Source organism: Ceratotherium simum, chromosome 35 (assembly GCF_057802395.1).
Source record: "Ceratotherium simum simum isolate JZ-2026a chromosome 35, ASM5780239v1, whole genome shotgun sequence".
Taxonomy (NCBI): domain Eukaryota; kingdom Metazoa; phylum Chordata; class Mammalia; order Perissodactyla; family Rhinocerotidae; genus Ceratotherium; species Ceratotherium simum.
In genome coordinates this window covers 20,629,089-20,654,123 of record NC_141934.1, presented here as the reverse complement: position 1 = coordinate 20,654,123, position 25,035 = coordinate 20,629,089, and the positions used below count along the sequence as shown (strand labels likewise).

Here is a 25,035-nt window from a genome sequence, read left to right as displayed (position 1 = left end):
CACCAGTAAGCTACTCACAAAATAGGAGAGGGAGGGACTGCAATCAAATATCCACCAAAGGACTTAAACCCAGAATATATAAAACTATACACAAAGTAAAGGCACAAGACTTGAATAGGCATTCCACAAGAGTATATCCAAACGCTCATAAACATATGAAAAAATCATTTGGTTTCCTTAGCCATCAGGGAAGCACAAATTAAAGCCACAATGTGACGATGCCGTTATATACCCACCAGAATGGCTAAAGAGAAAGACAGACAATACCAAGTGTTGGCAAGGATGAGGGGCACCCAGAACACTCAAACTGATGGTGGAAGTGCCAATGGGTACGGCTACTCTGGAAGCCTGTTTGGCAATATTTACCAAAGCTGAAACAGGCACCCCCATGACCCAGCAATTCTACCCCCACAGGTACACCCTACAGAAACGCACGCACACGGGCACCAAGACATGCACAAGAACCTTCACAGGAGCGTTCATTATTCGAAACAGCCAAAGAGCTGCCAACTACCCAAACGCTCATCAGTAAAATGGTTAAGCGTATCGCCACATAGTTACACGATGGAACACCAGATGGCAATGAGAATGAACAAGTTATAATTACAACATAACAATACAGATGAATCTCACAAAAAAATTACTGAGCAAACAGGCCAGACACCCAAGGTATATACGTTAATTCCATTTACATAACGTACAAAAACAGGCAGCGCAAACACATGCTTTGGGGAGTCAGGAGACTGGTGGGCAGGGAGTGGGGGCAGTGACTAAGGGGCGCTGGGCAGGAGCAGTGCTGCTGCTCGAGCCGGGCGCTGGTTACACAGGCCTGCCGGATTCCTGACCACTTGAGCTCTACACTTAAGATCTGTGTGCTTTTCTGTAATTAACTTACACGTCAACAAAAGGTTTAAACAACATCCAAAGCCCTCATCACGGCCCACAAGATCGGGTCCCTGTCCACCCGTCTCATCTGAGCACCATCCCTCTGTGCCCGCCCCCCTGCCCCAGCCACACTGCCCGTTCCCCTGCAGGCCAAGCTCATTTCCACCTGGGGCCTGGCACCTGCCGTCCCCAGATCCGCAAGCGGCTCACTCCTTCACCCCCTCAGGGCCCCACTCGGACGTCCCTTCCTCAGGGGAGCCTTCCCTGACCTGTACTGAGACCCCTGTACTGGGCAAACAGTGTCCCCAAATTCATGTCTGCCGGAACCTACATCTTACTTGGAAATAGGGTCTTTGCAGATGTGATCAAGGAAAGGTGAGGTCATACGGCACCAGGGTGGGCCCTACATACAAGGACTGGTGCTCAAGCTGTGTATAATGAATGAATGAATGAATGAACGCATTCATTCCATCCCTTAAAACCTCAGCAAAGGGGAAGGGAGGGATGTGGGGCAGCACAGACGATCTTCAGGGCAGTGAATATACTCTGTATTTCACTGCAATGATGGACACATGTCATCACACACTCGTCCAAACCCACAGAAGGTCCAACGCCAAGAGTGAACCTGATGTCAGCTCTGGACTCTGGTGATAACGGCGTGTCCGTGGAGGCTCATCGATTGTAGCACATGTCCCCTCTGGTGCAGGACGCTGATAGGGAGGAATCCGTGCGTGTGTAGGGGCAGGGGGTTGTGGGAAATCTCTGCACTTCCTCTCAATTTTGTTGTCAACCTAAAACTGCTCTCAAAAAATTGTCTCAAAACAAACAAAAAAACCTCAGAAAAGTTGAAGCAGCAGAGATACCCCTGACGAGAAAACGGGTCAGAGTGGGGAAGTGGCTGCAGAGTGAACATAACTCTCTGCGCTGGGGCCTCGCATGTTGTCCTCAACGGGGTCAAGGAGGCAGAGCGTTACCTGTAACATTTGCATGCTTTATCAGGGGGAAGAAAAATGCCTCAGCTGTGTAATTAAAGCTAGAAGACAACACCAAACACCCTTTGGGTGCGTCTCATCTGCACGTAGGCCCTGTGTTCAGTTCAGTCCAGGGTGGGCTAACCTTCCCCATTTAGGGCCAGAGTCAACATTTTACACGTGCTGGCATGAGAGCAGCACAGACGACACGAAGATGAATGAGCGTGACGGGATGCGGACGAGATGCCCTCCACCCGGGGTCTCCCTGTCGGGGTGCGAGCAGCCCCTGAGCACAGCCTCGCCCTCCTCACCCCAGCCCTTGCAGCACGCGGCTGCAGGTGCTTGCTCCCCACACACCCCTTCTCCAATGGTCCCGGCTGGCTCTCGGGAGCTGCCCAAGGCTGTTTTTCGCAGAGCTTCTTCCCCAAGAAGCCTGGGGAACACAAAGTGGCCCCGTCGGCCTGCGCCTCTGCGACAGATTACAGGGCTCGCAGCTTTTGGAAAAGTACTGCTGACAACGGGGTTAATCGGGCAGTGACCCCACACCCGGGCGAGGGGGACGAGAGGAACTCGGCAGGCAAGCTGTCCTCAGCCCTCCCTCCACGGTCACGGTCACGGTCACCGCGAGAGGAAATGGGGAGAGGAGGCCAGGGGTGGACGGACGCTGTCCACGAGGCGGGCACAACAGGTGCGCCGGGGACAGGAGACGCAAGCTGTGTAATTAAGGCCTCCAGACCCCTGTGGGGAGCTCACCCATTCACACTCCAGCAGGCGGTTCACACCTCTGAGGAAAAACTAACAGAAGAAAGAAAGAAGCTCAGACGAAAGGAGAACAGCTCTCCATCTGCAGCGTGCAGCCTCTGGTCCAGCCTGCCTAAGGCTGCGCTTCTGCCAGCAGCTCTCAACTGACACCCTGACCCTCGGGGACAGTTCCAGGGGGGCGGGGCTCTAGAGTGAGAGAGACCTGGCTGTGCCGCTGCAGAGCTGTGCGACCCTGGGCAAACTCCCTAACCTCTCTGTGCCTCACATGGCCCGTCTTTATCAGGATTCCACGCAGGAAGGCTTTGCACAGTGGATCTACGTGCTTAGCAAACATTTACCGAGCACCCACTCTGGACCAGGGGCCTGTGGACACAGCGAACCAGACGGAGTGTCCCAGACCGTAGTCTGGGGGTGGGGGTGAGGTGCTCTAAACAACCACACAGACGGTCCTCCAAGGTGGCTGTGAGGCGGGCTGGGTGGGACAGTAACGAGGCTGTGGGCGCACAGGACACGCTAAGCTGCCCCAGATGGGGTTGAGAGTGAGCTGAGGCCTCACTTTACACAGCAGTAATTCAGGCTCTCGAGGAAGCCGACCACCTAAAGGTACGCTCGCTGGGCCTCCGTGGGCTGGGCACCGTGCTGGGGGTCTCACACACACTGACTCCTCGTCATCGCCCAGCTGTGAGGCAGGTTCTTATTATCCCCATTTTACAGATGAGGAAAACCGAGGCTCAGAGAAGTGAAGCGACACAGCCGAGGAAAGAAGGGAACCGTCTGGAACCCATGCAGTCCACTGCCAGCGCCCACTCTTCACCATCCCTCTGCCTCGCCCAGACTCGAGGACTGTCTGAGGCTGTGACATCGTCCTCAGAGGGGCGGGTATGTCTGAAATGTCCTCCTCGGCAATGACCCACAGAGGTCCTCAGGGATGAGCATGGTGACAACAGACAGGCTTCTGTAGAACGCGCCCCCTCCCGTCGGTATGTGCATCCGTTCTGGTACTGAGCCTCTCCCTGCCGCAGGTGAGGGAACCGAGGCTGGCCGACTGCCAGGTTACACTCTGGCTCCAAGCCGCCATTGCTCTGCAGGCAGGACCGGCTATGTAATTTGCAAGGCCTGGTATAAGATGAAAAATTTTTAGAGCCCCTTGTTCAAAAAGTAAGAATTTTAATGTGGTGACAGGAGAGCATTGACCCAAGCACGGGGCCTCGTGTCACTTCACAGACACACGCTCACGAGGCCAGCCCTGTGCGCAAAACCCCTTCCAGGAAGATCACTGCCTTCCAGAAGCCAGGCAGCTCAGACCAAGGCTGCCCACCGAGCACAAGAGACACGGGCGAGCTGCGGGTCCTCCTACAATCAGCCCCTTTGCCTCTCTGCGCCCCGGTTTCCTCATCCAGAAAATGGGCACTCAGCAGTTCCACCAGGCTGGGCGGCTGTGAAGACGCACCCATACCACGATCGCTGGGGGTGTGGTCAGCCCAGTGCCGGACACTGCCTAAGTGCCCGGGAGCATTAGCTATCTCGTTCCCAAGGGTTCTTGGCTATCTCAGGGCCATCACTTGAAATGCAGGTGGGAACGAGACCCGTCCATCAAATGCTTTGGCTCTGCACACACGTGCTTGTGCATCAGGATGGGAGGCCCTGAATGCAGAAGCTTCAGTGGAGGGTACAGATGGAGGCCCTCTCGAGGGATCTGTGGGGCTGTTCTCTGAACCACCCCCTGCGCTGGGGACTTTCAAATCCAGGTTTTCTGATGGAGGGGGGGAAAGAATAAAAAAATCATAGCAAAACATGCACACACGTGCACACACACCTACCGCAGAGCAAACCCAGACGGGAGGGGGACGCCTGGTCTTCGCCTTTCTTCCTCTGGAGTGGATGCTGACTTAAGACCGTGGTCCCCGCTGGGCGAGCCGAGGGCCGCTTCCACCCTTGCTCTGGTTGTGGGGTGAGGCGTGTGCTCCTTGCACGCATGCACACACGTGCACGGTCTGTCCCCCCCGTTTGCCCTCCATGTTTCCTTTCAGGGGTGGGGGGGGCCAGCTCAGCCTGTGTCTCCCATTCCTTATGACTCTCTGCCCCAGAACCTATCTGGAGGGGAGAGGGTTACAGTGCGGGAGGGCGGGGAGGGAGGGAGATACTTCGGGAAAGGAGGAAAAAAAATAAGAAAATGCCGCAGAGAACTTGCAAGACTCAGCACTGCTGTTAAAGACAGAGGCTCTGTCTAGAGTCAGGCCTGCCCTGGGTTCAAAGCCTGACGCACTGGTTTTGTGCTGATTAATAATAACCACAGCTCACCTTTATTAACTACCTACTCGATACAGGCCTTGTACTAAGGACTTCACAGGCAGAATCTCATTTAATCCTTTTAACAGCCCTGGAAGCAGCCACGGGTAAGGGAGCTGGGTGCCAGCCCCAGCCCTCTGAGGACCTGGTGGGAGGAATGTGGGCTCCGGAGCTGGTGTGTTCACTGGAAAATGGAGACGATGGTAACTCCTCCACAGGGGTGTTTCGATAAACAGATCTCTAATAACGAAAAGCCCTTCAGCTACAGTGCCCGGCACAGAGGTTGGGCTTGAAAACTATACTTAACTGTAAACGGTAACATTCATTACTACATCACCATCTAGATCACAGCATATGTATCGTTAGAATGACTCTGTTACTTTATGCGAGGGGAAACTGAGGCCCAGAAGCGGGTGCAGAGAGGAGAAGCGCTGGCTCCTAACCCACGGCTGTGTCTACTCTCTGACTTTCCCAAAGGATGAGCCCCAGATTGTCCCAGGTGACGATCCTGCAGAAAGGTGCAGGCTGGGATGGAGGGGCTGGAGTGTGGTGCAGTGAGGCCCTACTGGAAGGCTGGTGGCCTCCAGGGGAGACCCAGGAGATGCTGCCTTGGCTGGGATGCTGCTGCCCCAGTTCACACGCAGGGCCCCCCGGGGGCTGGAGAGGGTGGGCAGGCTGCTGCCCCCCAGCAGGCAGTCTTGAGAACCTGGCAGTGCTCTCCCACAGCCCTGCACTCACACCTGCACAGGCTGGGCGTGTCACTGTGCGACTGTCACTGTCGCTTTCCTCCCTGGCCCTCCACCCACAGTGAACTCCTCGAGAGAGGAGCCTGTGTCTCTCCTGGAACGGCTACACGCCTGGCGCCCAGCACAGAGTCTGGAAGCAACGACACACTCCATGCTCTCATGGGACAGCGGTTCCACTGAAACGATCTGGGGCACGACAGCTCCTTCTAGACCCTGGAGAAGGACAGCAGGCTGCAGAGAGGAGTGGTTCCCAGCCCATGGCTCCGTCAGACCACTGAAGCCCCAATCCTGGCTCAGCTGTGTGGTCCTGGGCAGGATGCTTCATCTCCCCAGGTCTCCAGTTTCCCTCCGGGTGCTAAAAGGGACAACAGCATCTCTCCTCCGCGGGGCTGCTGTGTGGCTTAAAGGGGAAGATGCCGCCTGGGGAGGTGTGCAGTGCCGAGCCCCATAAGAGGGAGCTGTGGTTCTGATTACACCTGGTAGGACAAGCCTGCAAAACCTGCCTGGCAAAATGGACCAGACTGTTTCCCCTAAACCCTGAAATCTTCCCCTGGCTCTGACTTTTGCCGGCCACTGGCTTTGTCTGAAATCGGGTCTCCGCTTTCCCGGACAAGCGCCGTCTCCCTGAGAAGGCTCACAGCGACCCCTGCTGCCCGCCTCTCGGAACTGCCTCGACCCCCAGCCGAGGAGCACAAAGCCAGGTGAGCCCAAGGAGAAGGCTTTCCGTCCCCAGGGGTGATGAGAACGCCCATCAGAACAACAACAGGGAGAAGAGACACCGCACGTAACTATGTTCAGGGGACACTAATTCCCCGTCTTCTCGAAAGAAATATAAAACGCAGATCAAACGACGCGCTTTCCCCTTCCTGCTGAGGTCTTTTGTTTCCCTGGCTGTCACCCTACACAGACTGCGGAAGCAAGTGAAACTGTCGTCCGGCGGGATGCTATTTCCTGATCAACACGCTGTTTGCAGCAATCCCGTTTTGATCTGGCAGTTCCTAAATTGGACTCTTTTTAAAAAGCAGAAGCATGTTAAAACCAGCAGACGGGCGAGGCTAAGGATCCATACCTTCTTGTAAGGACAACCTCACTCATGCACTCCTCTTGACTGTCTCCCGGGGGAAGGGGAATGGAAAACATCCCGCCAGGATGCTCCTGCCACGCAGGGGACCAGGGATCATAGTTAAGACCCCTGTACTCAGAAACCGACAGGGTCTGCGTCTTTGCATCAGCAGCCGGCTAACCACATCCGTTAATGAACTGCGGCACTGTATGATTAGGACAGAGGGGAGACGGACAGCGACTTCTGAAGCAAATTCCCCAGATGGCTCTCCATTCTTGAAACCACCGAGTGAGTGCAAAGAGGGTAGATTTCACACAAAGATACATTTCTCCAGTCTCCAAAATAGAGGACATATATTTTGCATCCACAGTTGACCTTGCAAGATGCTAGTTGGTAATTCTAATCGGGACTTAGCTCTCCCGATCTTCAGACCAGAAGCGGACAAACACAGGTTGAATGAACGAGGCCTAGTCTGTAGAATCCTGAATGTTTACCCATGTGCAGGCCAGGAAGCTGGAGGTTCCCAGGGCACTCTTAGATCGCAGCCAAGCCCCCACGATCCGCGTGGTTGGGGCTAATGTCACCTTCTGTTACATTCTGAGGGCTAGACGGCCTTTCTCTGCCCGACCCAGCACACCCTGGGGAGTGGTCAGCATCAACCATCTTCCCTGTACGCCCTCTCATAAGGACGTTCCTTCCAGGGCCTGGTGCTGGGAGATACCTAATTAACCCGAGAAACCAAACTCCACGCACTGGTGGCCCTTGGGCCATCTTTGGCTCACAGGCAGACTTTGTCCCATACAGTGTTTTTATTCAGAAAGTGAATTAGTTGCTAACTTACTCCCTCTAAGAGTCCAGACTGCCAGTGTCTCTTTCAAAACGTGGGAGAACTGGTCCTCTTACACCTGCGTTCCTGCAGTGTCACGGTGGGCCCTCCAGCTCAGCAGGCCCCACCCAGCCCACTCTTCCAGGCCCCATTACCTGCCTGGCCCGAGACATCTCTGAGTTTTTGACCCCTGTGCTAGCAGCTGCTGATGGACTGCATTATTTGATTCACCCTCATTTCAAAAAGGGCTCTCCAGAGACAGCAATGTAGACAGTGGTCCCCAAACCTGGCTGGACATAAGACTCCCCTGGGGAGCTCTGATCAAAATACCAATGTCTGGGCCCCACCTCTGACCAACAGAATCCAATTCTTGGGGGGCGGAGCCTGAGCAAAGGTATGTTTATCAAAGTCGTCAGGTGATTCGAATGCGTGGCCAAGGTAGAGAATCACTGACTTAAACCAAAGGAGTGACTTGAGGGGTAGAAATTTCAGACAGATCATGGGTAGAGTGGGCTTCAGCCACCTGGGCTACTGCCCTCCCACAGGTTACCGATGGGGACAGAGAAGACTGACTGCCCTTTCTTGTCCTGCCTCCGGAGGAAGAGGCCTGGCTGTTCCAACTTGTTTGTGCACAGCGCTCTGGAGAGCAGTGTCTGAGATTAGGGGAGATAAATCAAAGGCAGCAACGATGACCCTTGGAAGACCACCGTGCTGGCCTTCCCCAAGGCTCCGGCAGGCTCCCCAGCCACAGTCCCTTGGACTGAACCGGCGCTTCTTACCTGAAGAGCTCTCGGATCTCCCGGCTGTCAGCCTGGAAGGGGATGTTCCGCACCAGAATCTTGGAGGTTGTCTGCTTCCTGGGAACTTGTTTCTTCCGGGCGGAGGTCAGGGCTGGCCTGGAGGGTTGGGGAAAGGGTTTGGGTTATTTGGGGCATCAGCAGCTGCTGCCCTACACTGACTGCACTCTCCCCCAGAACCGGTGCTCGTCTTCTGTTCGGGGGACGGACTCCAGGAGTCTGCGTGGAGGAGGCTGAGATGAAAGGGGAGGAAGGCAGGCTCCCCTGGGTGGTGTGGAGCATAACTACCACCTCCCCGAAACAGCTCTGGACGGCCGGTTGACACAGCTGCCCTTGGGTGCCTGTTGTCTTCAACTGAGAGACTCAGGGACTTAAGAAAGGAACTCTGATGAGAGTGGGGCCGGTTTCTCCCCAAAGCTGATCTCCTCCGTCTCCCCTGGCTGGTCCAGAGGTCTTGTTTGAGATATTTCATCACTAACCCAAGGAGCATCATCCAGGGGCCTGGAGTGGATTCTGACCATGGAGACGGACCAGGGGTGAGACAGGAAACTCTCAGCCTGAGGTTTAAGGCCGTCCTGATGATGCCCTACCTTACCTGTCCTCTTGCTCTCTCAGGAACCCCCCTCTCCATCGAAGCAGGAGAGGGGCCACGAGCACAGCTGTGAGTTAACAACCTGGGTGGGAAAGCCAAGTCGGCCACTTAGCATCTGTGTGATCCCAGGCAAGTAACTTGGCCTCTCTGGGCCTCAGTTTCCTCAACTGCAGAACAGGCCTAATAATCGGGACAACCTCATTGGACTGTTTGAGGATTTAATGAGAGAGGATGACATCAAACACTCTGCATGGTGCCCACCTCGTGGGGAACGTTCAGTAAGTGGCAGCTGTTATTATAATGACTATTGAGATGACTCACTTCCTTTAAGTCTGCCCCATGTCACCTCCTCACAGCCCTCCCCTGACTCTCTCCACTGAAACAGCAACTCACCCCCACCCCCTGGCTTTATTCTTCTTCCTGGCACTCAGTGCCAGCGTGTTACGTGTTCAGTCATGTTTCTCTTTATTGCCTGTGCTCTAGGGCTGTGCTGTCCAATACAGTAGCCACTAGCCACATGTGGCTAGTTAAATCTAAACAAAACCGAACCAAAATTCAAAATTAAGTTCCTCAGTTGTTGGAGTAGTCAGCCCCCAAGATGGGCCCCAGTGAGCCCTGCCTCTTGGTATTCATGCCCTTTTATCAGGACATGCTGTATCAGGACAGGCCTGTGTGACCAACAGAAGACAGCAGAAGTGATGGTGTGTGACTTCTGAGACTAGGTCACAAAAGACATTATTGCCTGCTCCTTGGTCTCTCTTGGACCACTTGCTCTGGAGGGAACCAGCCGCCACGTGGTAAGGACACGCAAGCAGTCCCAGGGAGAGGCTGACGTGGTGAGGAACTAGGCCTCCTGCCAACAGCCATGCAAGTGCACCATCTTGGAAGTGGATCCATCAGCCCCAGCTGAGCCTTCAGATGAGCCCTGGGCAGCATTCTGATTGCAGCCTCACAAGAGACCCCTAGACAGAACGACCCAGCTAGGCTGTTCCTGAGTTCCTGACCCACAGAAACTGGGAGAGAATCAACGCTTGCTGTTGGAACCTGTTAAGTTTTGAGATACCTCGTTACGCAGCGATTGATAACTAACACAGTCAGACTCGCCACATTTCAAGTGCTCAAAAGCCAAGTGTAGCAAGTGGCTACCAGATTAGCACAGATGTATAACCTTACAGAACATTTCCATCACTGCAGAAAGTTCTCTCAAATAGCACTGCCCTAGAATGTAAACTCCACCAGGAAAATCCATCCCCAGCACCTGGGAAGAGTGCCTGGTGCACAGCAGGCTTTCTATACTTTTTTGTTGAATAAAAGAATGACTACACGAACACTGGCTAGGAATTGAGAGCTTGCAAGGTGACTTCAGCCTGACTCCCTGGAGATAGGGGACTAAAAAGAAAGATCGCCACCACTGGCTGAGTGCTCTGTGCATGGCACGTGCTAGACACTTCACACACAACCTCCAGTTATCACAATTTACTATACAGGCAAAGTCCCTGCCCAAGGTCCCACGGCTCCTGGATTAGAACCCAAAGCTGTGGGCTCAAAGCCTGGACTCCCACCTTTACACCACAGCTCAGGAACCCACGTTAGACTTCCAAGGGCTCCCGTAGCAACCCTTCTTGCAAAGGATGCTCAGCCTGGCACAGCCCGGGATGGGTGAACAACACTCGAGGTGGCCTAGGCCGGATTCACAAGTACCATGAGAAAACAGAGAAGGAAAAAGGCAGCAGCTCCAGGTCAGCTCACGGGCAGCTCATTTGCTCAACGACCACAACAAATGACCAATTTGCTGAAAAGTAGCAAATAAATATCATAAACCAGCCCAAGGACTGTTAGAAGCAGTCATTTCATCACCTGCGGCAGGCAGATGATAATGACAATGACAACAATAATAATGGCTTACACTGGACACGTGTTATGTGCCGGGCACTGTTCGAAGCACCTCAGGTGTATTAGTTCATTTAGACACACAAGCAGGTAGAGATGTAGGAGCAAAACTAAACCCCTAAAAAAAAAACCCCTACTTCAGGAAACCGGTCATCGGGCCGACTGGTCCATCTCCATCTCTAACACCTAGCGAATCTCTTTCCAGTTAACTGGAGGCCGTCTCTGGGCACTGTTGGCCAGCTCCAAGAAACAAACCTCCATAAAGAGACACACCTAGGTTTTATCTCTTCTTCGTTCATCCAAAGCACCAGCAACCTGCGACTCTCCCTTGGTTTGACTGCTAAGAGGAGTAGAATTTGCTGGTTTCTCCTGCACGCGTTCCTTTTATTAAATAAATGCGTGTTAAGCATTTACTCTAAGGACAGGTCCAGTCCCAGTGCATCAGGAAAATGGTGTTGGAGCTGGCAAATGTGACACCACCTTAATCAGGATGAGTCCCAAATGGGGCGGGTGGAAAGGACACACAATGGCCGTGAAACACCCCCCGAGGCGCCAGCAGCAGAGCGGGGAGGACCGACTCAGACCAAAGGAGAGAGGGGGGCACTGCAGACTCACTTGGTGGCTCGTTCCGAGATCCTCACTTCCAGCTTGTGGCCGTCCACAACACGACCCTACGACATAAGACAACACAGCTCGTCCCTGCGTCCTTTTAGAAATACTCACCTGTAGTTCTGCCCGTCACCGGAGTGGGCTTCAGCTGAGTGAAGAACAGGAACCTTGGGTGGGGGGACTGACTGCACCCAGGCAGAGGGGCCGGCTGGAACCCAAAACAGAGACGGCTTCCCCCAGAAATGGCTCATGCCGAGCCCAGGCAGCCGCTGGTGGTCACAGAGACCCAGCCCTTCAACGTCCTCTGGAGCTGTGAGTGGACCGTGACCTTTACGCCACTTGAGGGGCACAGAATTTTCCACTGTTTCTAAGCATTATCAGCCAAAGTAAGCCCCTTCAGTGGCTTGTGGAGACAGTTTGGTTTAGACTGTGTGGTCTTTAAAAAAAATTCTAAATCAGTGGAGTTGCACGGAAAGCTAGGCTCGAACATGGGTCTCTTAAGGCAAAACTGGCATATTAGCAAAATTACCCTTGAAAATCCCTTAGATGTCCCATAAAATACAGCACACATAGCTTTGTATAAACAACTCTTTGTGGCAATATGCACGTATGTATGCACACATCAAGGTACAGAACATAACACTACACATGTGCGAGGTGGGATTTTACAGGATCTTGAATTACACAGAAGAGAAAGCTGGGGCCTGAATGTGCAGAGCTGAATTCCAGCTAAAAGAGGACACGCTATCTAACGACAAAGCTGGATTTCCAGTGTCTCTAGAAAACAACCAAGAAACCAAAAAAACAGAGAAGATCTGGTATCGCTGGGCCCACCTTCCCACGAGGCAAAAACTGGCTGAAGCCGAGAAGTGGCTGCCCCTTTGGACAGGGCACGAGTGTCCAGGTTTTGTTCTGGGTAACGCTGCCCCTTCACTCATTTACACTGCCTCCTGGCCCCTGTGGGCATCTGAGTCGGTGAGGCCTCGTGGAGAGCAGAGAGACTTTCAAAGTGACAGCAGATGCCCCAGAGGCTGTCACCTCCCCATCATCCTACCAAACCCACTCAGCCCTTGGTGAAGTTGCCTTGAGCCACAGGGAAGGTCATCAAAATTCCATAAAAACAACTGTATTGGCCAACTGCCCAGTCAGGAAATGTAACATTTCCTATAACCCCCATGGCCTTTGCCTTGACTAGGAAACTCTACGGGGACAGAGTCAGTCGCCTGGAAGGTCCCTACAAGTAAGCGAAGCTCCCCAGGGTGGTGGCCCTGTATGGGCGCCCTTTCCCCTCTGTGTCCAGCCCAGCTGTCCTGGCCCGAGTGCACCTCTCAGAGAGAGAACGAAGGCCGGGGATGGTGTGCAGCCTGCTATGCCCTGGCTTGTGAACTTGGCCCGATTCAGCACCACTTTACCTTTACGCTGCCTGGCCTCATGCTGGGCAGGCCCAGGTCCTCCTCTGAATGACGCACCCAGACACAGGATGTTCTGACTACAGTTTAAAGGATCCCTGGACCCCCTAGGCCCTTCCACAGACCCTGGGTTTAGAAGCCTGTTCTAGGGGCTTCTACAATCAGGAGCACCCCACCTGTCCACTGTGGCTCCCCTCCTGCAGGATGAGGGACAGGCAAGCGACAGCAGGGAGCAAGTCGGTCTGCAGAAAGAGGCGTGTGGGAAGGCACTGTTCCTTGTCCCCAGTGACCGAAGGGGACGTGGGGCGTCAGGTAAGGGTGCTGAGGACACCTTCTCAACCCGAGGCCTGGCTCCCTGTGGGATGGTGCAAATCCTTGCCTGTCCTGCTCCCTGCGGCCCCAGCTCCTCTGCTATCGAGGGCCCCGATCTGACCCCGCACTTCGGGCCTCGCAGGTGGGCACTGCTCCTCTGTCTGTCTGTAGAGGACACCTCTGAGTTCACCCCTCCTGCCACCTGCACTGCCTCCACCCTGGCCAGGCCACCACCTCTCCTGCCTGATGATAATGGTCTCCCACCTGCCCCACTACGATCCACTCCCCACACAGCAGCTGGAGAGACTGTTCTGAAGCAGCAACCAGTTCCTTCCCCAACGTGCTCCAAGCCTCTGGTGGCATCTCACTGCCTTTATGCTGAATTGCACAGTCCTTAACACGGCCTTCAGGATCCACGCACCTCCCACCCCACGCCCTGCCCCTGCCACACTGGCCTCTATCTGCTTCTCAAACATACTAAGCTCACTCCTGCCTTAGGGTCCCTGACTCAGACCCTTTGCACATGCTGTTCCCTCCTCCTAGACCACTTTCCCCCAGATCTTTGCATAGCTGATTCCTTCCTGTAAATTAGGTGTCAGCTCCGCTGTCACCTCCTCAGAGAGGCCTCCCCTGACCACACAATCTAAAGCAGCTCCCTTCATCACGGTGCCGGCTTTATTTCCATCCAAGCACCTCCATGACCTGGTCTGTGTATTTATTCAGAGGTCTGCCTTGCCAGTCTCCCCCAGGCCTAGCACGGCGCCTGGCGCAAACCAGACCCTCGATATAAAGAGCTGTGGATTGAGGGAATGCACTACAGTGACTACGCAGTGCTGAGGAAGATTCCCCATTTTTCCTGGGTCCCAGGCCCCTAGAGAACTGGAGGAAGAGACGGGCCTCGGAAAATGTGGACCTACCCACTTGCCCGCTCACTTCCAGAGGGTTGACGGGACCCCCCACCCCACCGCCTGCCAAGTGCCTCCGTGGACCTCGGCTGAACTCCCACTTTACCTGGAGCTGCCTGAGCGCTTTCTGGGCCTGTTCTGGCTTCCTGTATTCCACGAACCCAAAGCCCATGGAGAGCAGTGCGCCTGAAGGAGAGAGAGGTGACATCACTCCAGTGTGGTGGGTGGGGAGGAAAGGAGCAATGAGCCCGAGACCAAGGGCAAGGGCTCCACTGGGCCCCCGGACGTCTGCTTTATGTGCTCATTTCTTCACACCCTCTTCATTCCCAAAAAGGTTTCAGCTCCTGGCTCGCCATTTATTACTAGTCATCTTGAAGAATCGGCCAACGAGGCTATATAGCCGCCACCTGAGGCCCGGCTGACTATTAATTAACAGATGATTGACATGATAATTAACTTCATAATGGAATTCCGCCTTTGGGAGGGAGAAGGAACTAACAGGGATGACCATCGCTGTGACAAGCGGCAAATCCTCTACCTGGGCAGGCCCCTGCTCCCGCACACAACGCATAAAGTGAATGTGTGTGTGCAAGTCAGACGCACCCAGGGCTTACTCTTCACAGGTATTTCCAACCATACAATTATAATTGGTTCCTGGGTGTCAGATACGAAGGGATGGGGTAAGCTGGGGGCAGGGAGGGCGACTGTATTATTTGAACCTATCTGGTTCCCCACTTCTAGGTGGTGAACAGCAAGAGTTCAGATAGCAATATCTCAAAAGTTTATGGGAAGTTTTTGCTTCCCGACTTCAGATATATACGTTATGTATGTATATACACATAAGTGGGGGGAGGAGTTTTTACAGGGCTCAAATATATAAGATACCTTAGACACAAAACGTGATGCATGCCTTCTCCCCCCAGCATTTCATACAGATACATTATATTTTATTCTTTAGTTTTTTCTTTTTTTTTTGTGAGGAAGATCAGCCCTGTGCTAACATCTGCCAATTCTCCTCTTTTTTTGCTGAGGAAGACTGGCCCTGGGCTAACATCCATGCATATCTTCCTTCACTTTATATGGGACACTGCCACAGCATGGCTTGCCAAGCAGCACGTCGGTGTGTGCCCGGGATCTGAACCGGCGAACCCTGGGCCGCCGCAGCAGAGCGCGCGCACTTAACCGCTTGAGCCACTGGGCTGGCCCTAGTTTTTTCTTTTTAACACAGTAATTTTTTTTTTTTTTTTTTGATGAAGATCAGCCCTAAGGTAACATCCAATGCCAATCCTCCTCTTCTCTTTGTTGAGGAAGGCTGGCCCTGAGCTAACATCCATGCCCATCTTCCTCTACTTTATATGGGACACCGCCACAGCATGGCCTGACAAGCAGTGCTTCGGTGGGCGCCCGGAATCTGAACCCACGAACCCCGGGCCACTGAAGCAGAGCGCACTCACTCAACCGCAGCACCGCCGGGCAGACCCCTATTCTTTAGTTTTTTCACAGCTGAACTCAAAGAGAATTGGCTCCACTCTGATGGGTCTGAACGAGGCTCAAGATTTGCCACCTACGACTCCCTGAGTGGTCCCCATCTTGACATCTACTGTACTGCGAGACCTCTGCACCCCCCATGGGGACCTGCCTGCTTGCATTTTCGTTTGCAACCACGTGTTATAAAACGAGGGCCCAGTGCAGTAAGGAATTCCATGAATTGCCCAAACATGGCTCTGTGGGCGCGAGAAGGAAGGCTCAGACAGAACTGTGGCTGACAGGCAGTGCCACCCCGTGGTGACTTTAAATAGTTGTTCTTCAGCGTTCTCTCTCCTTGGGAGACTCAAGGCTGTGGGTGATGGGTTGGTGGTGTCTGTGTGTGAAGGATATTTAAAAAGTGCATTAAGACTGTGTGAAGGCACCTACAGGAAGTCAAGTTCATCGCCCAGTCACGGACGCTGTGCAGATCCACTCTCTGCCCTTTTCCCGCCCTGGAGGCTGCCTGGGCTTCCCGACCTGGTTTCCTGTTGGGTTTGGCCAATTTTGAGCCTCCCTGATCTGAGACTGGCGGGTGGAGGAGAGAGTTGGGCCCCTGGTTCCTTCCACACGCCCCACCAGCTCCCCGCTGTGGTGTGGTTCTGGCAGTGCCAGTGTCCAAGCCACACCCTCAGCTCCCGCTGGTGGCCCTTCTTCTGTGGCTCTGGTCACACCATTCCCTCCCCATGGCCCTATGGGCTCAGCAGGGGAAGCGTGTTCTCCTGCATGACCCTCTGCCTGGACATCTCCTGAGGGTCCCCTCAGCCCAGCCCCCACCTCGGCACTTGGCTCCTTTATCACAAACGTCTCTTCAACCAGCTCCACTGAGCATGCTTTCCATTTCCTGCTGCGACCCTCACGGATGCATACACTGTGCCCCCAAACTGTGACGGACGAGCCCCAGAGAGCAGGGCTCTCAAACAGAGGCTCTTGAACAACACAGTGCATTTCAAGAGCTGCTCACGACACTGAGAGAGCAGATAACTACTTCTAAGGATGCAGAGGAGTGCCCGGAGGGTGAAGGGCAGGCTCCACGGAGCGTCTGATTGCAGAGACAGGCACGGTGACCCTAAGACCTGCAGGGACAGCCCGGGATGGGGGTGGTGACACCTCTGCCAGCCTGATCCATCCTCCGGACTTTGGGGGTCACCTCCTTTCCTGAAGCCCCTGCAATGATCCTTCACACCATTAACTTGGTACCTAGCTGCTTTTCCTTGTTTCCCAACTAGATCTGAAGTTCCTGTAGAACAGGGATGTTACGGCTTGAACTGTGTCCCCCCCTCCTAAATTTATATGTTGAAGTCCTAACCCCCAGGACCTCAGAATGCAAACTTATTTGGAGACAGGGTCTTTACAGAGGTAACCAAGTTAAAATGAGGTCATTAGGGTGGGCCCTAATCCAATATGACAGGTGTCCTTATAGAAGTGGGGGAGAGACTTGAACACAGGACAGGCGCATACAAGAAGAACACAGGTGAACATGAAGACGGTCAGCTACAAGCCAAGGAGAGAGGCCTGGAACAGATCCTTCCCTCACAGCCTCAGAAGGAACCAACCTGCCAACACCTTGATCTTGGACTTCTGCCTTCCAGACTTGGGGATAATAAATTTCTATTGTTGAAGCCACCTAGTGTGTGATGCTTTGTTACAGCAGCCCTAGCAAATGAATATAAGGAACTCCCTAACTTCTATGCCGTGTATCTGCTTAAAACCTTCAGAGGCTCCCCAGTACCTGTGGGAAAAAGCCCACACTCCTCCATATGGCACAAAAGCCACTCTGTGATTTAGCGTGGCCCACCTTTCTAGGTGCATCTCCTACCTCCTCAACACACTCCCAATCAGCGCTCAGCTGCTGCAGCACCCCCATTCCTCCGCACACCCCATTCCCGCCAGCTGCCTGCTCTGCCTCCCCACCCTCCAAGCCTCGGTTTGACGTGGGGACCCCTGTGCTGGGCTCCTGCCCCAGCAGGGCCCCCTCGACCACGTCCCTCACTGCAGGGTGCTGTGCCCACCAGCTCATCTGTCTCTCAGGACACAGCTATGGGCTGACTCATGTGGCATCCCTACAAATCCTGCCAAACTGAGAGATGGGGACCGTGTGGCTGAGAAAAAGCAAGGACTTATGGCCTGTCCATCATCTGTAGCAGGCCAGGGCTGGAGAAGAGACAAAGCAGAGGTCAGGGGACTCGTGACAACACCCGAGGCCAAATGGAGAGATGAGGGTGCTGTCTGCATGGCCAAGGCACCCACGGGCCAGGGAGGTGTGTGGTAAATGGCTCAGTGGAATGTTCCAGATGTTCTACGCCTGGGTTATTTCTCCTGGAAGGGAAGAGTCTGGAAAGGCCAAGGCTGGTCATTTCCTGCTATTCTCTAGGAAACTGACACAGCACTGAGGTGCTGGGAGGAGGAGAGGCTCCCGCCACTGGACAGTGTCAGTGCTGCCAGCCCACTAGGTGCACCGCCCGCACATCTCTGACAGTCTCAGGAGGCAACGGGTCTGGACTCAGAAGAACCTGACGTGCACGGCTGCTTCCAATAAAAGGCAGGGCCTCCAGGGACACTGACAGGACCATTCCAGACAAGCCAAACGAGAGTCTGAGGGCGACAACGCTTCAGAACACAAGAGGACCTTCAGAACAAGCACGTGGAGCGCCACCACCCCTGCCCAAAGCTACAGTGTCCTGAGATTTCACACGGAATACCTGCTTTGTTCTTCTTCTTGGAAATAGAGCAGCTCTTCACCATTCCCACTTTGGAAAACACCTGGAAAAGAACGTCAACACGTATCGTCAGTATTTCCAGGCTAATCCTGCAGGCACGTCTTCAAAGACGGGGCTATATATGACCAGAGGCACCGGGGGGCCAGAAGAAAAGCCGAGCGCCCACCCGGCAGTGCTGACCGCGGCCGGGCCCCGTCCCGAGTCCTGCGCTGCCTAAACTCATCCAGTCCTTGCAGAGACCTTAGGAGGTAGGTGTTGTTATTACCCCCATTTTTCAGACAACAAAGCCAAGGCTCAGAAGGGTTAGAGAAGGCCCATCTGTGACCCAGGGTCACAGAGCTGGGAAACGCTGGAGCTCAGATTTGGACCCCAGCATCCGGGCTCCAGGGCCCGGGCTGCAAACCACTAAGCAGGTGGGGGCCCTGGGCAGACACTAGGCTCCCCAAATTTGCCACAACACCATCTCAGGGCACCAAAAACACTTCCAGGCACTGCATCACGGCCTACTTGAAGTAACATGTACACGCCCCCGGAGCTCCCCACAAGGGCGGCGGGGCTGTTCTGGCTCCAGGCATCCAGGAAAGGCCTGGGCCACAGACAGTCCAGAGTCTCCGAGGGTCAGGCGATGGGGAAGCCGGGCCTAAGTCTGGAAGCACAGAGTCTACTGACCCCAGTCCTGACACATTTCACCGCCCCTGCACCTACTGCCAATTAATTTTTTGTTTTTTTGCAGACGAAGACTGGCCCTGAGCTAAGTAACATCTGTGCCAATCCTCCTCTATTTTGTATGTGGGCTGCTGCCGCAGCACGGCTCACAATGAACGGCGCAGGTCTGTGCCCGGGAACTGAACCCGGGCCGCCGAAGTGGAGCGTGCTGGACTTAACCACTAGGCCGTGGGGCTGGCTCCTGCCAATTAATTTTTAAAAATTAAAAGAATCACTTTCTACTCTACTTTTCCCTTTCCTTTTCCTGTCTCCCTTGCTAGAATTTGAACCCGACCAGGGCAAATTCCTGTCCTTCTGGTTCACTGCTGGGTCTTCAACACCACACATGGGGCCCAGGGAAAGGCGGGTACAGTAACTGTGCACTGACTGAGTGAAGGGGAGCAGAGAGGAGGGGAGAATCCTGACCCTCAAACAAACACTGCAGGCGGAGCCCCTGCTGCCTCTCTCATTCCACGTGTCAAACGCTTTCCCTGGATCCTCTCATTCGTCTTAATCAGATCTTCAAAACAGCTCCATGAGAAGATTCTATCAACATCCCCATTTTACAGATGGGGAAACCGAGGCACAGAGAAGATAAAGGACTTGCCCAGGGTCGCACCATTAGCAAGGAGAGAGGCTGGGACCCGAGTCCAGGCAGTCTGACCCTCGGCACGGCTCTACATCAGACACGGCGCCAAGACGGGAGCCCTGCGAGCGGGGCGCTGCTCCCCCAGCACCTCTAATGGGCTGTGTGACCTCAGGTCAGTGAACTGACCTCTCTGAACCTCAGTCTCCACATCTGTGATATGAAGGAACTGGACTAGATCATCTTGGCTGCACCTTCTAGCTCCAAAATTCTTTCATTCTGAGGATGCTCTTAGGGTGAAGCTTGGGCACATCTTCCAGGAAAGAATGATTCTGGATCATGGCATTCCCATCCCAGGCCCAGGAGAGCGGGCACTCCAGAAATAACAACAAACTACAAGCCGGTTTGACCTCTTCAAAGCTATTCACCCTTTGGAGCCCAGGAGCGTGTGCCTGTTTATAAAAGCAAGCCCACACCAAACCAAAACTGACTCAGGAAGTCGCCAAGGAAAAGTGCAAGGGAGGGTTTCCCACTGGTCAGTAGCGTGAGCCTTGGCTAGAACGCTGCCGCGGGGGGCAGGGTGTCTCCGCTGCTGGGGCAGCTCTTCTAAATGGCAAGTGGACAGTCACAGCACAGGGACTCAGCCAGACCGTCTCAGAGTGGAGGCTCTGACCTCGTCTCCCCGGCCCCAGTCCTTCCTGCAGACGCAGGCTGGCCTCCTCCACCCGCCCACCACTCCTGCCTCTGGGACCCAGGGGATACCGGCTCCCCTCTGGAGTCCGTCTATGGAATTTCAGAACTCAGAAGAGTTTTTAGAAACAATCAGTTCAATCCTTATGGCCATCTTCCTTTCCAGAACCAGCTCACAGCTGTCAGCCTGCCCATCACTGATTCATTCATTGAAAAAAAAACATCGAGTGTTTACTCTGTGCCAAGCCCAGTTTTCAGAAACGAAGAGGCTCCCCATAGGCAGTTCTCAGGCCAGGGTGGGGAGCTGACAGACCCCAGTCCTTTGGTGCCGGAGGCCCTATTTCCTGCCCTCTGGCCTGATTCCTTCTAGAAGCCCCGCAATCCCGCAGTACAGGACTCACGTGGCATTTCCCAAACCCCTACTTGGAGTTCCCATCCCTTTACCCTCTGCTCCCTTCCCATGAATGCAAAACCCTCCCCCCATCAGGGACTCCAGGCAGGGAGGCCTCTCCCGCAGGGTCACACCAGGCTGGGAGTGTGTGCTGACATTTGTTTTTGGGTAATTTACATCACAGGAACAATGTGGGGGGCTTTGTTTTCTGAATATACAATGCTAACACTGACTACAGCTTCTCATTACATACGCCTCCCGAGACACCCTGACGTGTCCCCTCATGTGTATGTGGGTGCCCCTGCCAGCCCCCAGGCTCAAGTGTCCAGGTGAGCTGTCCATTGGACAGCCCAGCAGAGACGTCAAGAGGGCGGCTGTTAAACTACTTAGCAACACGGTCACATTTACAGGCAGAATAACACCGTGACTCCACCAGCAGACCGGGGTTCCCATCCCACGCCCCCTCCTCCCGTTCTGAGAAATCACTTACTGCCTTCAGCGTCTCCTCAGTGGTGTCGAAGTTGAGATTTTTAATAAACAGAGTACACCCAGGAAGGCTCTCTTCCTCCTCCTCCTCTTCCTCCTCCTCTTCTCCCACCTTGGCTGAAGAGTCATCAGCTCCTCCCTCTGTTGGCTTCACACCTTCTGGGGTCTTGCTGTCTGGCACTGGGCCCCCCAAAAAACAAATCCATTAAATGGTGTCTAGTCTGCCCAAGTCTCAGGGTCTAAAATACAGAACCGGCTGGATCAAGGGGGTTCTGCCTGTGCAGGCAGCGGCAGGAAGGGACACTGATTCCTGGCTTGTGCCAGATTTTGGGTCTTAGCCACTCTTGAGAGAGGGGAAGGGGAGAAGGAGGGCGGGGGGACAGACACAGACACAGCCTCTGTTTTAAAGAGAAAGGAATATGAGACACAGACCAAAAACCATGAGCCCTCAAGTGGACTACTCCACACTAATCTGAACCTCAAAATAAATTAGTGGGTGAACTGTTTTATTGAACCACAAACCTAAGTAACATGTTCTTTTCCCTCAAAAAACAGCACTTAGTGAACCCTCAAACTAAAAGGCAACTTAACACTTTTCATGGAACAGATACACAGAAGTGTGATTTTTATCCATACATGACATCTTAAATTCAGTTATGCATAATAGTGAACAAATGAAAAAAAGCTATATATTCACAAACAAGAGATAAGGAAAGTTACAGGGCCACCAAAGGCTGGAATAATACGTAGTCAGTAAAAATGATGCTTCCGAAGAATGTTTAACAACATGGAATGATGCTCATAATATAAAAATTAAGAGAAAAATTAGGATATAAGACAATATACAATGTAACCCCAATCACATTCTGTACAGTTTCTGAGAAACACACAAGAAGGGAAAACCGGATGGCAACACGTAACGTGCTCCCAGTTAGTTCTGGAGAACAGGATCACAGAGGGTTGTTCCATCCTGCCACCTCCACCCCTCTGTTCCACTCCCACTGTGAAGGAACAGCATTTCAGGGAAGAAGGAAGAGCAAAGGTACAGATACAAGTTAGCAGGTGTGTGTGAGTGTGTGTGAGTGTGTGTGTTGCGGGGAACTAGGGGAGCCGTCAGCCGTGGTGATGAGTGCAGATTTCACCCAAGGGTGATGGAAGCCTCACAAGGTTGGTAACAGTATCACAACCTCTTGAGAAGTTCTGCTGCCAGGAAATGTGTTTGGTTTGGTTCAACCTCCCCCATTTTTCCCCAAGTCACAAGATTGGGAACAGGGGACAAACTCCCCCTCCACATAGAAGCTTTTGAACTCAATGCCATCTCAGCAAGTCCTCAAGGCCATCATCAGACTGTGCCCTCACACCCCTCGCCCTCACGGTTCTGAGCAGGGGGCCCCTCCCTCCCCAAAGATCTAAATCCTGCACAGCCTGGCTGGCACGGGCCCAGCGAGGCGGCTCCATGTGCCGGCCCAGAGCTGATGGAGACAACCCTCCTCTCCCGCACACACCTGCACTCAAATAGTTCAAAGTTCTGCGTGACCCAAGGGGGCTTCTTGGGGTTCAAATCCATCCCCCACACTCTCAGGCCAAGCACCAAAGGCCCTCCGTCTCCCCTGCCCTTTCTGCCGCAAGCCTAATGCTTGCAAGTCCTAATTAAGCTTCAAGCGCTTTGTCATGAAACAACACTTTCAAGCTCTAATGGAACCGGCCACAGTGATAATGCTGTCTCTTTAACATCAGGCAGCCTTCGCCCCTCACGCTCCCTTGGAGGTGAACCCAGAACCCAGACTCTCCCTCCAGGACAAAAAGAAGACATCTACATAAAGGCTCCTCCCCCACCCAGGAAACTAACACAATTTACCCAACAGGGGACTCCATGGTGTTGCCATTTGTACTCAAAACTCAACTTTCAAAGCAAAGCAGGAGGAACAAGTATTACTAATGATGGGGAAGCAATGCTATGCAAAGTAGCTAAGAGGAGGTTCTGAAGGAGAACTTCAATGGAAAGGAAAAGCATGCCCTTCAGCTGGAATGACACTCCCCCGCTGGCTCTCCTTGCATGGGCATCTGGGGGATGAAAGGAGGAAGGACGGACGCTGATTAGATCCCACTGTGTGCCAGGCACCTGGCTAGACGCTGTCAGTGTGCTGTCTCACCAATGACCACAGGAGACACATCACAAGGGTGGGGCCCAGGGAACATTCTGGAGGCTGCTGCATCCGAACCCTAAGATGTCTCAGGCATCTTCATGTTGGTGGAAGAGGCTCATGGAAGACTAAAAAAATATTTTTATAGAGAAAAGAATGGTGGGGATGATGGTGACTGGGGGGGCTCATGGCCAGGTTAAGGGGGAGTCCCTTCGTGGCACCGGCCAATTGCTGCCACGTGGGAAGGTCAACCCCGTGCAGTCAGACGTTCAGATCTTTCACATGAAGCTGAAAATCCAGCTATTTATGGGAAAACTCATGGTGTTTACATCTTGGCCACTAACTCAAGGGCATGTGGCTTCTGTACTCGACAGTGGTCAACAGATAAACCAGCTCACTGGGCCTCTGTGGTCTGCTCCCCACACCCGGCCTGCACACAGACCACGGACAAAGATGGAAGACCCTTCCCTCTGCCTCTCCCAAGGGCCTGTTCCCAGCGTGGCATTCCAGGGGTGTGAAACCTCACGAGGACAACAGCTCGGGGGAGCCCAGCGGCTGAGCATGGCCCGAGTCCACTCCGTCCTGCCTCCCTGCCCCACAAGCAGTGGCTGGTCTGCTTCAAAGTGCTTGTTTAAAGAGCACAGGCCCCTGCCTAGGAAGGTGTGCTGTTTGGGTTTAGTGACAGAGCTGGGCTGAGCTGACAGCCAGGGCTGGCAGCCCAGGAACAGATGGATCCTTCCCGGCAGGTGAGCTACTCTCAGCCCCAGCCCACTTAGAGGGAGGCCGGGACCTATCACCTACCTGGGTGTGTGGATGGCCTGGCTTACCTGGCTCCTCCCCCTTCTAATAAGTCAACCAACAGCCCTGACTGCCAGCATCCAGGACGAACACCTAGCTTGAAATACAGATGCCTTAAATGTGGCCTGGCCTTCCCCAGCAGCACAGAGCTGTCCGCTGTTTCCCTAAACCTTTGTGTCTGCAGCAATGACCTCCATGCACCTGTAACCCCGCCCAGGGCGCTGGAAGAACCAACAAGACTAACTAACGAGGGCATCCCAGTCTTGAGCTCTGCTGAACAAAGGGGGCCTGGAAAACATGCGCACAGAGCCTGAGGCTGAGTCAGGAGGCAGCGCAGAGCTGGGAGGAGCACACGGCCTTCGAGACGAGAGTGATCCCAGTCAGAGTGGTGGCGACGCCACCGGCTAGCTGTGGGGCCCTGGGCAAAGGGCTCAACCACCCCGCCGCAGCGTCCCATCTAGAAGACGCAGTTCAACACACACGTGTGCACGCACACCTGCACTCTGCTGGGCGGTTGGGAAACATGTGTTCATCCACACGCCAGGTCCCCGGTCCAAGGCCTCTCGTGTGGATGACTGAGGAGCCTCCTCTCCGCTCTGCCCTCAGCACCCGTCCCCGGCCTGCCAGCTTCTCCCACTTGCCCCCTCTCCCTCCATTCCAGCTGCACTGGTCTCTGCTCTGCTCGCCAAGCCTGCCACCCGTCCCTACCACAGGGCCTGTGCACTCACTGTCCCCCCGCCCGCTCCCCTCATCTCCCGTCTCCCCAGGCCTGGCTTCTTCTCGCCAGGTCTCAGCTTAAAGGTCCTCCCTGCAGAGCCCTTCCTGCCCACTCCTGCTCCAGGGGTCCCCACACGAGGCCCAGCCCCGGCCACCACATTCTGCTGGGTGCTCTCTTCAAGGCCCTTGTTGTTCTGAAATCACCGTATCGGTTCACT

At 54.0% G+C, this 25,035-nt stretch overlaps 1 protein-coding gene across 4 annotated transcripts in view; it reads right to left on the bottom strand.

Annotated features, from left to right (window-relative positions):
• RBM19 (RNA binding motif protein 19) overlaps nt 1–25,035 on the bottom strand; it is a 147,220-nt gene that overhangs the window by 91,859 nt on the left and 30,326 nt on the right. For all 4 annotated transcript variants that reach the window (XM_087424165.1, XM_087424167.1, XM_014787086.2 and 1 more), the window contains exons 17-21: nt 21,163–21,338; nt 18,283–18,343; nt 14,163–14,242; nt 11,437–11,492; nt 8,322–8,438 (exon numbers count right to left, since the gene is read on the bottom strand). In XM_087424165.1, coding sequence (XP_087280291.1) covers nt 8,322–8,438; nt 11,437–11,492; nt 14,163–14,242; nt 18,283–18,343; nt 21,163–21,338 — 490 coding nt within the window. The remainder of the gene's footprint in view (nt 1–8,321; nt 8,439–11,436; nt 11,493–14,162; nt 14,243–18,282; nt 18,344–21,162; nt 21,339–25,035) is intronic.